Here is a 14,079-nt window from a genome sequence, read left to right as displayed (position 1 = left end):
AAGCCAGGTTAAGCCATTTATGTGCATGCCTCAGGCCCTGCTTAGTTTACTGCTAGCCTAAAAATCCCCTGGTGCTGGGAAATCGTCTTGAACCTTGTATGCACATTGCTGCGGCTCAGCTTGTGTTCAGAGGGATGCATGTGTCTGATTTTGCTACCTTGATGCTTGAAATAAGCTTGGAAAAAGCAGGCAGCCTTTCGGAGAGGGAGAGGGGAAAAAAAAAAAAAAGAAAAGAAAACCAGAAAGAAACCAAAAGCGGGGGCGGGAGGGAAGGAAAAGGAAGGATTTTGTCTCGGGAAAAGGCAGCCCGGAGGCGTCGGAGCCTCGGAGGACCGTTCTCACCATCGCCCCGCGTTGCGAAAGACCCTTTTGCTGAGGCTCGGGTGCCCCTCGGTTTTGTTTTTTGGTTTTCTTTTTTTTTTTTTTTTTTTTGCAAAGCATCCCCGTACGGAAACTCTGGCCCAGGCTGAGCCTCCCAAAAACCCAGCGGGAATGCTGGAAAGCTGGGAGGCCCCGTACCGGGGCCGGGAAGGACGGCGGGGCTGCGGGGAGCGGAGCGGGCGGCCGGCGAGGGGCCGCCTGCCATCTAGCGGCACCGGGGCCGGGGTGCCCAAGCAGGGGAAAAAAACCAAACCACCCCAAAGCAAAGCCCAAACCCCTCCGACATTTCTCTTCCCCCTCCCTCATCCCTCTGCACGCAGGGGGATCGGTTTCTGGTTGGGGGGGGGGGGGTTCTGCCAGCGGGGTCTTGTGCATCTGCCAGGAAAATGCACCGAGACGTAAGTGCGGTGAAGCATAAATGTATTTGCAAATTGAAGAGCCAGGCTGAACCAAAGAGCCGTGCACTCCTCCGCGTGTGTATTTTTTTCCCCCTTCTCCTTCACGGCTCCTTTCCCCCTCCTCACGCCTCTGCGGAGGATTTTTTCCTCCATTCCCTCCGTTAAAAGAAATCCCCCACGGCCAGAGCAGGGTTCTCCCCTCCTCTCCATCCCTTCCCGGCTCCTCCAGCCTCCCTCTTGCCACCCATTTTGTGGCCTCTCCGCTCCAACCCTGCTGCCGGCCCCCATGGGGACCCAGAGGGGAGGAGCGGGGGGGACACAGCCCCTTAACACCCCCCAGACTTTTCAGGGGGTGCTGGTAGCTCTCTGTTTCTGCACCCAAAAGTTTGCAAGCTGAAGGTGGGGGGGAATGCCTGAACCCCCTCTTCCTTTGCCTTTTCCTGCAAATTCCCTCATGCAATAAATTCCCCCCTGTGTTGTGCTGGGGGCTTCCCTGTGCCACAGGGGTGACATCTCCCATTTCATTCCCACAACATAGCCTCGTACCCAGGGATGGAAATGGAGATGGCTTTTCAAAGGCCACCCTGGAACAGGATGGAGTAACACGCTCCCTACGATCCCATCCTGCCCCATGGGATCCTTTTGGGGGAGGGCTGCAGAGACCCAACATGGGCATCCTCAAACAGCCCCCCCTCCAAGTGCTTATTAAGTGCAAAGAGGCACAGACCTGGAATCAGATTTAAAAGGAGGGGAAAAGCTGGGCTCTGGACAGCTGTGAGATGTTAACCAGTGGCGATGGTGTGCCCGGGAAGCGCTGGTGGTTCACCTGCCCATGGGGGTGCCAAAAATGAAGCCAGCGCTAGGTCCTCATTGCAAACCGTCACGAGGCACGGGACTCTCTGCAGCATCAGATCAACAGAGATCCTCTGCGCCGGCGTGGGTCTGAGCAGTTTGGCAGCACCCCGAGACCCAACGGGATGGTACGGGCACATACTGGGCCTGTGCCCCGGTCCTCCATCGGCAGTGGATGCACAAAGCCCTTCCACGCAGCTCCACACTGATATAAAACTTTATTTTTAGCTCCGATATTAGCTTCTTGGTGAGTCCCAGAAATATTTAGCCCTTTCTACTGATATTGGCTTGGAGATGAGGTCCAGCCAACCCTGAGTATGACCCAGTTCTGGGGGTCCAGTTTGCTCACGGTCTCTCGTTTGCAGCTACAGTTTGGTGCAAAACACTGCCTAATTTTCCTCCCTTCCTGCACAGCCTAGCAAGGATCTAGCAGTGTGCCTTGTGTCCGAGAACCCTAAATCACACTGTCAGTCTTCAGCAGTACCATTGCAAAAGGGGCAGTCAGGGTTTCCTTGTGCACTCCCCACCCACCCTCCTCTAACCTTGCTCAAGGAAATGTGTCCACCCTCCTTTTTCTTCTTCTTTTATTGCTTTGTTCATTTACCTAAAAAACCAACATGACTTAAAAAGTTCAAGTTGACTCTACAGTCCAATCCTCGCGTGAACCCAGAGGATACCCATGGGCAATCAAATGTGTCATGAAGGATTTATTCACAAGGCCAGGTCTTAAGGCTCAGTCTTGCTCCGTAGGTGCTCTCGGCCAGATGCTTTTTTAAAGTCCTTTGGTGGGAGAGCTGCACCCCCAGCTAGATGGGAATGGGCAGGGAGAAGGTGTTTTTGGCCTTTGAGTTGAGGTTGTCCCATACCAGCCGGCCATGGTGCTGGGAATTGGTCCCAGGTGCATTTCACCTGTAAGGAGAGAAGTTGCTGGGGTCAGCAGCGTGTGTGGGGAAGGATTTTACAGAGGGAAAAAGGCTCAAGGCACCAGCCTGGCCCATCTCCATCCTTGGCTGCAGCTCCTCGGTGCTGCTCTGGGGACCAAGCCTGCTTGGAAAAAGAGGAAAAAGAGGAAATCTTCTAGGAAGGGGGGGGGGAGAAAGGCATTTTGGACAAGCACCGCTACCTGGTCCTCCTGGTTCGGCACAGGAGAACTGAGCTGCTCCTGGTTGCTGGGGTTTCCCATCTCCCCAGGTCCTGCCCAGGTTTCCTCCGTGGTCCTGGCTGGTTTGCCCTCTCCCAATTCCTCCGCATGAGCCAGTTTCTTCTGGGGCTGATTCCACTGTCTTCACATCTTAGATTGCCGTGGCAAGCTAGAATAGGGCTGCAGAGCCCTTACACACTTATCAGCATTGGATTAATTAAAAAAACCTAATCAGGAATAGAGAAAAGCTCGGTGTTAACCTCGTGTTAGAGCAGTTTCCAAGTAGGTATGCCAGCAAAATAAAAACAGCAATTTGCAGCTAAATAAAAATAACAATTAAGCATTTGAAATACAAATATACCATTCAGAGGAGGCAGATAAATATTCAGATGCGTTCATTACGAGGTTGAGGCTGTCTCTCATAAACAGACAGGTACAAAATAGCAGCCTGAATAAGCCAAATTACGCCAACATCGCATCAGCGCCCGGCGCTGCCGGGGGCGAAGGGGAGATGGGGCGGAGGATGGGGGCAGTGGGGAAAGCGTGCGTGGGAAGCATAATTTTTTTAATTTTATTTATTTTTAATTGGTCTTAAAATTTTGTTTTATGGAACCGGTGTTCGGGTTTCTCCTTCACGGAGGGCTTTAGTTCTCGGGGATGGGAAGTTCTCCTGTGGCACTCGGTGCTCCTCTTTCTGATGTGGGGCTGTCCCCCCCCCACTCGTGTCCGCAGGGGAAAGGCAGGATTTGGCCTCCTGCCCGCTGCCCTCACCCCGACCCGAGGGGTCCGGGCAGCGTGGATCAGCGAAAACCAAACCACCGCCAAGCCCTAAAACTACAAACCCTTTGGAGCTCAAGTGCTGCAGCTGACTGAAAAAATAACACACGCACACACCCCCCCCCCCTCACCGCCCTCCACAGGGCCCTCAGCTATCCCACGGCGTGGAGTGAGGGGGAAACCCGGCTGAGGGATGAGGAGACACGGCGCCGAGGGCGGCCCGGGTGGGTGCTAGCGGTCCAAAGCCCCGGCGTGGGGTCAGGGGATCGCCCCCGCTCCCCACAGCCCCACGGAGGGGAAGGGGGACGCCCGTCCCTCACACGAGCACCCGCGCTCGCCGTGTCTTCCCGCGCAGGCGCAGCCGGGCCGAGGGACCGCGGGATGGCGGCGAGCTCCGGGGGGGCTGTGTGAGGCGGCCGTCCCCGCGCTCCCTCTACCGGCCCGCCGCCACCGCCGTTACGGCCCCGTGCCGAATCTGCGGCTGCGGGCGCCTGCTGGGCCGTGAGGAAAGTGCGGCGGCGGGGCTGGGACCGGCTTTACGCCGGGCGGGATTTCATCATGCGAGGCGGGGGGGGTGTAGGGCGGCGCGCCGCACCTCTCCATGCCGCTGCCGCCCCGTAGCTCCTTGCCCGCCCTTCTACGCCGCCTGCGCCGCCTCGTCTGCCCGCCCGCCGCCCAGCTCCGCTCCCGGCCCGCCCCGGCCGCGACCCCCATGGACGGTCCGCAAGCCGAGGCGCTGCTGGCGCCCCTTCGGCAGGCGGTGCGGCAGCAGGTAACCCGCCTCGGCCCGGCGGAGGGCGGGGTGGCGGTGGGGATGGTGGTTGGGGGGGGCACCCCCGGCTGAGGGGAGTCCCCCTGAGGCGGGTGGCCCCTGAGGGGGCGACAGCCGCCGGGGAGGAACGGCTTGAGGCGGGGGGACGGGGATGTCGCTGAGGGGGTCGGGTGTGTGACAGAGCCCTGCCCGGAGCTGCGGGCCCGGTGGCGGTGTTTCCCCTCGGGGCCCTTGCTTGGCGACCCCTCCGGTTCCGTGGTATGGGGCACTGCGGGACCCTGCGGGCTTAGCCGGCGGTGCGACCACAGCAGAGGGTCCCCGTGGGTTTGCCCGGGGCTTCTGGCCAGCGGGGGTTCCCCTGGGTGCGGGGGTCTGCAGGTGTCTCCCCTCGGGTGGGTCTCTCTCTGGCCCAGGGCAGGGGGCTGGCAGGGCGTGCGTGGGTGGCAGCGGGTGGGTTTCCCGTAGCCTGCTCTTTCCCCTTCCCGTAGCGATGGTGTGTGTTGGAGCTGTCTTGCAGAACTGGATCTGTGCGTCAGTCTACCTGGCTTGCCTCTCCTGGGCATGATGTTGTCTTCTGTGCCCAGGCTAGGGCTGACTTTGTCACGCTTTTAGGGCCCCGTAGCTGGCTCTTCACGTTTTCTCTAGAAAACAGCCTGCGTAGGTTTCCTCATCCCACAGGGTCACCCGATGACTTCCCTTTAGAGCTGAGTTTGTGCTGGGTTTTGGAGGTAAATGGTATTCTTTAGAGTTGCATATTTGCCTGATGCAGTAAGGGGTATTCATGTATTTGCACATTTTCCGTTTCATCATTCTTATTTGTCTAGATACGTAGCTGTCTCCTATTAGCTGGGACTGCACGGCATTCTTTCCATCTCCCTCACAGATGAAGCTATTATCTTTAGCTTCCTTCTTACCTGAGAAGGACTTGGTTGTCTTTTTATTTCCTAAGTGAACCTTGATCTTGGTACCCTTGCTGTGTATGCTGATGGCAGTGGAGCCTGCTCACAGCACATGGAAGTTCCCCTTCCTCCCTGCTTTAGCAGCAAGACCTATGCTTGTGGGTTCCTCGTGTGCCTCCTGTAAGTGGCTGAATCCATAGTCTTCTGCTTAGCTGGACACATAGCTACGTGTGTGTCCTGTGTATTCATAGATTTGTGCATGTGTTTTCCCATTAAATGAGTGGATTTATGGCCCTTTAATTATACCAGCACTTCAGTGAGTTTTTATTATGAATCATTGTACAGCATAATGCCTTGGCAAGAGAGCTTCTTGTAAATAAAATTATGATCTCTAGAACTAGCCAATTTATTTATTTATTTTAAAATCCCATATCTTGGGTACTGTCATTTGCCTTTAAAGTATCAATGCACCCCTTCTTTCTGGCTGCCTGTGGGATTGAAACAGGAGTGTGGGGTACCAAGGAAAGGTTTGTGGGTAAATTTGTATAGCTAGGACCATGGATATTGTATCGTGCACCTGACAGTAGTAATTCACTGAGGTGTTTGCACAAGAGAGAAAGGGAGGGAGTAACAAAGATTGGGGTCATTGATACCTTGTGATGCAGGGGACCCTGTCTAACAGCTCGTGGAGAAGTGGTTTAATTAAACCTAAGGGACACTTAACCTATGGGGAGGAAAGTGAGCAGCATATCTTCCTGCAGCAGTGCCTGATGCAATAAGCTGCCGTGATCCAGGGGTGGATCCCTCTCTGCTTTACTGGTCTATGGGACAAAGCTGCAGCAAAATTTGCCACATCGAGTGCTGCTGTGCACTCCTCCTCTGGGTTGGGCTCAAGATTGTAGCTTTAATTAGATTGAGTCCTGTCAGCAAACGTAATTATTTGCTTCAGTTGTGTTCTTTTTTTATTTTTTTCCTCCTTGCGTATGTCTGAGTACTCTTTTACTTATAGATGAGGACAAAGAGTTGCTGTATGCTGCTTTTAGATGCTCAGCAATGAGCAGGGTGATAGCTCTGTTGAGTCAGCAGTAGCTGCTTTGCTGCTGCCTTGATGTTTTTCCACTGCTGACCCCCTAGCTCAACAAAGGCAATTTGGACTTACTACTTTAAAAGAAAAAAAAAAAAGATCAGATCCCTCCCTCTGCCACGTTTCCCAGGAATGGCAGTTTAAGTCCTCAGCCCTAGAGTGAAACTTTCACGTTTTGGTATAACGAGTTAACAGGAAGGAAGCAGCAGATTTGTTCTGTTCTTGTAGCCGACGGGCTTAGGGAGCATGACAGGATTCTTATTTTTCTTTCTTTTCATTGTGTGTGTTTGTTTTAATGCAGTCTTTTGAGTCTTCCTCCTTTTATTAATAAAATTAGCCTCTGAATCCCTTAGTCTCTGAGGCACTTTTTCTGATCTGTTTATTGAATGGCAGTCTCTGTATTCTCTTCTCTTTGGTTTCTCAGTTGCCTGTAATATTAATGTCAGAAAAGCTCAGAATTTATGAAAAAGCTGGTATTGTGGAAATGTTGTAATCTCTTTGGATTGTGGTTTTGGGGTTTTCTTTCCCTTTTGTTTAATGGAGAAGTGCAAGATGCAAGAAAAATGCTGAACTTGGAGCATCCCATTCTTAGAACATCCCACTTGAGAAGCCATTGACATCTCCGTGCTTTTTCCTTCTGGGTCAGCTCTTTTGTCCTTCTCAGTAATTCAAGATAGACCTTGGTTTTGGCTGAAGAAGAGTGGACTGAAAGGAAGACTATTAATTAATTTATGTCCAAGAGCAAACTGGGCATTACTGCTGAGGATCGTGCAGAAAAGCATGCTGTTGGGTATTTAGGGGTTGAGAACTTCCCTGGGATGAAGGGGGAGAATCGTCCCCACAGGGCAGAGACACCTTTCTGGAACCATAGCAAGGTGATGGTGGTTTGACTCAGGTCAAGACCTTAGTGTAAGCCCACGGCAGGGTTTTGCTGCTCTGAAATATTTAGGCTTTTTTTTGTTGTTGTTGTAGGTTTTTTTATTTTTTTTTTTAATTCTTTTTTTTACTCTATTCTTTCCCAAAGTTACTGGATGAGTTTTAAAAACAGTAACAGTTTTTACAGATAATGCAATGCCTTCTTTGCTTAGACATTAGGCTAAAACTGTCTGTCTTCTATGAGACCTTCTTCTAAAAATTTGTGTACTTACTGGCCAGTTTTGAACAGATATGAGAGCAAAAGAAGTCTAAAATGGTCATAAATTTTGAAGAAAAGGGAAGGGGTAGAAGGAAAAGAAGCCTTGTTACCAAGAAAGAGAGCACAAAGCCTGTATTAACCGTCTGAGAATCCACTTAGTGCATCCTCAAAGACAGATAACTAGGATTTGTGGAAATCTGCTGTGAAGTCGTACATACAGGAGTACGTTTGCACACTGAGATTTAATAACAGGTCTGGGATTTAACAGTAGCGTGGGGGGGCTGAATTTCTCTAATGGTGTGGTTCTGCTAACTCAAATGCTTAAGTGTCTCTCACCTGCCTGGGGGGCGGGGAGGTGGGACAAACCCCTCCTTTTGGATTGCCAGGAGAGCTGAAACAAGGAGAGTTCTTGTCTATGTCATTCAGAGAAAGAATCTGTGTCTTGTGTTTTGTCCCCTTCTTCTAGGGAGAACTGGTAAGAAAGCTGAAGGAAGAGAAGGCTCCCCAGGTGGATATAGACAAAGCTGTAGCAGAGCTCAAAGCTCGGAAGAGGGTCCTAGAAGCAAAGGTGAGTCTGGAAATTAAATTTGAGTTCCACAGTTTTATCTGAAAAGCCTTGAAATCTCTACTTAATGCTTTTTTACAGTATTGATTTGCGCTAAGCAGTCATAGGAGGGCAGACTGAATCACTTCTGAAATAGTTTGCAAGTTTCCAACTAGTGGCAGTTTCATTCTTTATCTTTTATGCTAATATCTGTTAGCATTAAATTACAGTGTGCGAACAAATAAATATGAGTCAGTTTGTTAACAGTCAGAGTGGAAATTCAGTGTAGATGTCGCTAATCTTTGTTTACTGCATAGATCTTTTTTTGTGTGCAGTGAGAGGACATGCTGCTCACTGTAGTGAGTTTCATCTTCAGATTCTTTGTGCAGCATTTAAATTCCAGGACTGGCATAGAACATGTTTCTTTAGAAACCACTTCCTTTGCAACAGTTTAAACAAAGTTTTTGGAGACATTTTACATAGTCTATGGTTTTCCTCAGCCTTCAAGAGAGGGATGTATTGAAATTGTGCCCCCTTTTTTAGATGCGATGGTGCTCTAAAAAGTCTTTCTGCAAATGAAAAGATGGAGCTGTTTTGTTTCTAGATCAATGAACAAGTAAAAATACACTTCCTTATCCTGCAAGCTTCCCCCAGCTTCTCGGACTGAAACAACAAAAAGAAACTCCTGAAGTATAAAAAGAGTCTAGTGTGCAAATTCACCCAGGAAACTGCGAGGTTCTTTTCTAATTTGTATTTCATACAAAAATGATTGTAGTTGTGCTTCAGTGGTACTCTTAAAAATAAATGAATGAATAAATAAATAAATAAATCACTGCTTGCAACTAACTTACTGTGAGAATACCAGTGTACCTGAATTGAAACCAGTTGACCCTATTTGTCCTCCTGGGTCATGTGAGGCGAACAGTTAGTGTTCTTTGTCAGGTCTGGCATTATGGCTACCTGTTTTCATACATTTAACCCAAGTAAAAAGATCTCATTTTTACTTAGTATTCAGCACAGAACTGTGCTTTGAAACCATTGCATGAAACCTGTATTGATAGCTAGGTTGTCCTGGAGTAAATAGTTTCTAAACGTTTTCCCAATTCTGTTTCCCAGCACTTGGAAGCTTGACGTAGAGGGATGTAGCAAAGCAGGTTAGGAGTCTTGGTATCCCTGTGAGCCCCACCTTTCTGTTGGAAGAGTGCCTGTAGTAGGCAGTGTACAGGCGTGTTTGCCAGTTACACAATTTGTGTGGGCTGTATCCCTGTCAGTGCAAGAATGACCTTGCAAACGCAGCATCTGCTCTTGTGAGTGCAGCACTCCAATATAGTCCTTCTCTCTTGATGGTGTTTCCAGCAATGCATCACAGTCACTTGTACCTTTTGCAGAGGGCAGCAGTGTGAATGCTCGTTAGCTTTAGCAGCTGCTGGTGCAGTTTTCAAGCCCTGTGATTCCAGAATGGCTCTGAATTTGAAGCTTTGAACAGGGCAGAGCAGTTGAGTGTTCAAAATTCCTTGGCTTTATGTCCTCAAACCATATTGTAAGTCAGTAGGTGATTCTGCTCTTATACAGGGTCATTCTTCCCCTTGAAGGCCAACACAGTCGCTTTTCTGCCTTCTATTTATGAATCTATTTATGTTTATGAATGTATGCTGGATAGAGACTGTTTCTTTGACTTCTGCACCAGTTCATTAACTATTCTCTTTAGGTAGTAGAAGAGGGGCTCTACGGAATTCTGTACCTACTCCAGTTACTCCTGTGCTGCTGGCCATTTCTCCCTGCCAGTTCAGAATTGGGCTGTGTCACTGTTGCTCTCCTTCTGTCCATCTCTGAGCAAAACCCATCCTTTCTGTTAAGAAACCCTGCTCATTGTGAAATGCGATTCTATGTTTTTAGGCAGAGTGCCAAATGGATTCCCTTTCTGTGCTTTAAAAGTACTGTTTTGGTGTGGGACAACACTGGCGCTTGCTGTCATGTGTGCTTTCTGTCTGCCTTTGACTCTTTTGTTCTCGCCTGCAAAGTTATTCCTTGGCTTATGCTAATTCATGGGAGCAGCAGAGGTACAGTGCTTTTAAAATTAGACCACGTGTACTTGTCTTTATAGGTGCTAAAAAAAGAAAAGTTTGACATTATTGGTCATATGATACTTTTTGTTACCAAAAGGCTGGTCAAAATGATAGTGTTGGCCACTTGGGGGACCTGAATTAATTTATTGAACTTCTTGGCTTAACTCTAGTTATCAAAACATTTTTCTTGAAGCAAATCTTTCAAGTCTCTTGATTTCACTAATGGAGTGGTTGCAAAAATCATAGTTTTTCAGATAAAGTAGTGAGTCTGTTTTAAAATGTTTTCACAGAATCTAGTCAGGGCATTTAGGCACTCTGTAACTAAATTTTCTGAGTGCAGAGGCCCGTGTTTGGGAAAGCCTACATTTTGTGAATAGATATTCTTTGTATGAGTAGCTAAATACACACCTTTGGCAGAGCACAAGGATGATGATGTTTGTAATCTTCATAGTGAAAATTCTTTCATGTGAGGAACACTTTATTGAAAGCTTCATATATGCCACGAGTTAGATGTTTGTAGTCTCAGCTAGTCACTTCAAGCTTTTTTTTATAGTCAGGAGAGGGAAATAGGTCAGAAGAATTGCTTTGGAAATTGGCATTTCTTTCCAGTGATTGTAAAGAAAGCTGAGGATAACTAGCTCAGACTTAGTTGTCTGGAAGTTAGGGCAGATGAGTCCACCTCAAGTGTGTAAAATGCGGAATTGAGACAGTCATGTTTGTAATTGAGCACCTGAATCTCAGCGTCACTATTCCTCTTTGGAAAATGAGCGTGTTGGCAGGATACCTTTGCTTCAAAATGGTCTTTACAGACTTTTGACTCATCGTGTGGTGAATGGAGAAGATTCCTCCTCCTCTCAGAAACAGGAGCTATTAACTGTTTTCAGTTTACTTGATTTACAGGAGCTGGCCTTACAGCCCAAAGATGACATTGTGGACAGAGTTAAAATGGAAGACACCCTGAAAAGGAGGTTTTTCTATGATCAAGCCTTTTCTATTTATGGAGGTACGGATTTGAAAAAATTTGCATTTTAATCCCTTTAGGCTAATGTTCTAGTCTTTCTAGCTGTGTGAAACGCTGTAGTCTTGCAATGTTATGTTAATGCAACATACAAGAATTTTTTTTAAAGTTGGCTTTAAAATTTCCTGCTTGAGTCTGTAAGCCTTTCAAAAGTTCCCCCTTCCTAAAGTCTTTGGGGCGGGGGGGGTGGCTCAGATTTTGTCTTTTGCTTTCTGGATGTCAGTGGGTGGACTTTAGGATGCATGTTCTGAGCATTACATTGTAGAACATGGTTTCTTTGCAGAAGGGTAAGGTGTTTTGTCGTTTAAGGGGGTGATCAGCGTATTTCCTCATAACCATTCATCTCTATCTGAGCTTTCTTTGGAATGATAATGCTCAAAACTACTGTGAACTTTAGACCCTGTTACCTTAGTGAATTTTGCCAATGAACTTTATTGAACAGGTGAACAAATGCGGCTGTTGAACGTTGTCAGATAGCTGATTTGAGGTAGCTTGGGGCAGGTGGGGGCCAGCACAGTGCCTGTATGGTTACTGCTCTCTCACCTAAGATACTAAAATATATACTCTGGGTTGTTCTATTGGCTTTTTATTTCTTTTTTCATCTTTGTGTCTAAACGGGTGATTGGCAGATACGTGTTATTACTGACAGTAAAATACTTCTTTGGCCCATGCATTATCACTCCTTCTGTATTCAGATTCCGCCTTCAGATAGATTGCTCCCACAAAACTCTGCACAAAATGTAATCCATTGGTGGAGGGAGTGTGGCTTTTACAGTTGTTGGTTGCAGGTATTTATCAGTTTTGGCTTCTACTGCTACCTGATGCCCCAGCATGCTCTCTAACTGAACTGCATTGGTTAGCATGTAGGGCAGTGTCTGACTAGGTGCTTCACAGAGTTTACTTTCAGCCTTTATGTCGTGGGTCTTTATGTAAAAAGCTCTCTACGGTGAGCCATGTTCCATATTCTGTTTAGCACAGCGAAGCTGATGCTTCATGCTTAGAAAATGACATCAGACTTAAACCAACTGATGGAAGCACTGAAAAGGGAGGACATTTCCTCTAAACAATGGAGCTTCATACAGTCTTGCACCTACCACATTTTTTTTTACTTTTGTCTCTTTGCAGGTGTCAGTGGTCTGTATGACTTTGGGCCTGTTGGGTGTGCTTTGAAGAACAACATCATCCAAGCATGGAGACAGCACTTTATTCAGGAAGAGCAAATCCTGGAGATTGACTGTACCATGCTCACACCAGAGCCAGTTCTGAAGTAAATATGGGTCTTTTTTTCTGCAGCCTGTCATTTCTGGTCATAGTTGCTTTTTACAGTCTTCTGTAGAACTACCCACAGGGATCTTGAGACTGGGTCACCCGATTTCATACCTTGTTGCAGTGCAAAATAATTAGATATCAGTGCACAGGTCAGTGTGAGAAGCTGTTGTTCCATAAATAAGGGAGAGCAGTGGGACTTGTGTCTGAAAGTCTGATGTCTTAATGTCTCCTAACAATCCTACTAGGTAAGAAAATGCCATTATCTCTTTTTCTGGAAGATCAAGATGACAAGAAAAAGAATTAGGTGACTTGCCTAAATCTGGGACACCGGGGTCATAGTTTAGGACAGTGGCCATGTTGCTTGACCATCCTTCCCTTCTCTGCGGAAGGATGGCAATATGCAATGTGTTAACTGAGCTCTGAATGCAAATGATGCTTCTGTAGCCTTGGGGATTGAAACCCTCTTTTTATCCACAGACCAGGTAGAGGGACCATCTTCCAGGGTGAGAGCATAGTTCAGACTGTGGACCGTTTCACCTCCATGTATCTCCACTAAAACTACCCACAGGTTTGCTAAATATGTCAGAAGCTTTTGGACTGAGAGCCTGAGCTGAGTCAACTGCGTTTCTTTGTATGGGTCACGGCATAACAGGCAGAAGCTTTCATGGATCACTGGCATAAAATAGTGGGAACCTGTCCACCTGAACTACTGGTTACTCCTCACAACTGCATCTATGTCTTGCTTCAATCACGATGTAGTTCCTAAAGGCACTAGGTGTCATCTTAGTGACGCATTTTAAGATTTGGATGGATTGGTAACTTTCTCACGGATCAGATTTTCTGTGGGATGGTACTGCTTAGTGTGAATCTATCACCTGAAGCAAGAGTGAGCCTGCAGTTTGGGCACATAGTTTGAGGGACTTCTCTTTGGTAATGGTCTGTCCACTGGGATCACACAGTACCCGGGGCTGTCTGGCAGCTTTCATGTTCCTTTTTTGTATCATCTTTTCTAGGACTTCTGGCCATGTAGACAAGTTTGCTGACTTCATGGTGAAAGATGTGAAAAATGGGGAATGTTTTCGTGCTGATCATCTCTTAAAAGGTTTGGTTTTGTTCCAAGGCTAGGTGGGCTTGGGAATTTCTTGCCATGGTACAAACATGTGAAAAGAGTATGTTTCTCAAGGAAGGCCAGTTGATGTAGCCAGTCTTTCATACTTGTATTCATAGTTCATTAATCATGCCATACCAAAGATCCCATAAGTTCTCAGCTCCACCCAAATGTTGTGTTAGTGTCTTAAACAAGGTACAGGATCTCTAGTAAAAACGTAGTTGGGTCCCTTTTTATAAAATCCTCTGTCATCAGGCCATAAAAGATTACTGTGTTGTCTAAGCTGAGGACTCCCTATATGACAACATTGCTGTTCTCTACCATATTCTGGTCTTAGTTTTCTTGAGTTTAGTTGCCTTTTGTTCAGAACTGAGAAATGATTTAATGACCATCTCAGGGGACAGAGCATGCTTTCCCTATGCAAAGGTCAATTACATGGCAGCTGCTGACTTTCGTATACCTTAGAACTCGGCTGACATTTGGGAATGCTAAATAGACTTCAGGCATTTCTTAGGTTTGCAAAGTTCTCACACTTCTCTCTGGTTATTGATTAAAATTTGTTTAAAAAACAACAGAAAACCCCAACCAAACAAAAAAGTCACATGAAGGAATCTTAGAAATAAGAAACTTATTTG

General features: G+C 47.3%; 1 protein-coding gene across 2 annotated transcripts in view; it reads left to right on the top strand.

The window, feature by feature from the left end:
• Positions 1–4,101: 4,101 nt before the first annotated feature.
• Positions 4,102–14,079, top strand: part of GARS1 (glycyl-tRNA synthetase 1) — a 28,782-nt gene continuing 18,804 nt past the window's right edge. The window contains exons 1-5 of one of the 2 annotated variants that reach the window (XM_075044441.1): positions 4,102–4,321; positions 7,906–8,007; positions 10,950–11,052; positions 12,193–12,334; positions 13,350–13,438. In XM_075044441.1, the coding sequence (XP_074900542.1) occupies positions 4,151–4,321; positions 7,906–8,007; positions 10,950–11,052; positions 12,193–12,334; positions 13,350–13,438 (607 nt within the window). In that variant the 5' untranslated portion in view covers positions 4,102–4,150. The remainder of the gene's footprint in view (positions 4,322–7,905; positions 8,008–10,949; positions 11,053–12,192; positions 12,335–13,349; positions 13,439–14,079) is intronic. The other variant, XM_075044433.1, reaches the window with a different exon arrangement.

Source organism: Buteo buteo, chromosome 2 (genome assembly GCF_964188355.1).
Source record: "Buteo buteo chromosome 2, bButBut1.hap1.1, whole genome shotgun sequence".
NCBI lineage: Eukaryota > Metazoa > Chordata > Aves > Accipitriformes > Accipitridae > Buteo > Buteo buteo.
This window is presented reverse-complemented; position numbering and strand designations above follow the sequence as displayed.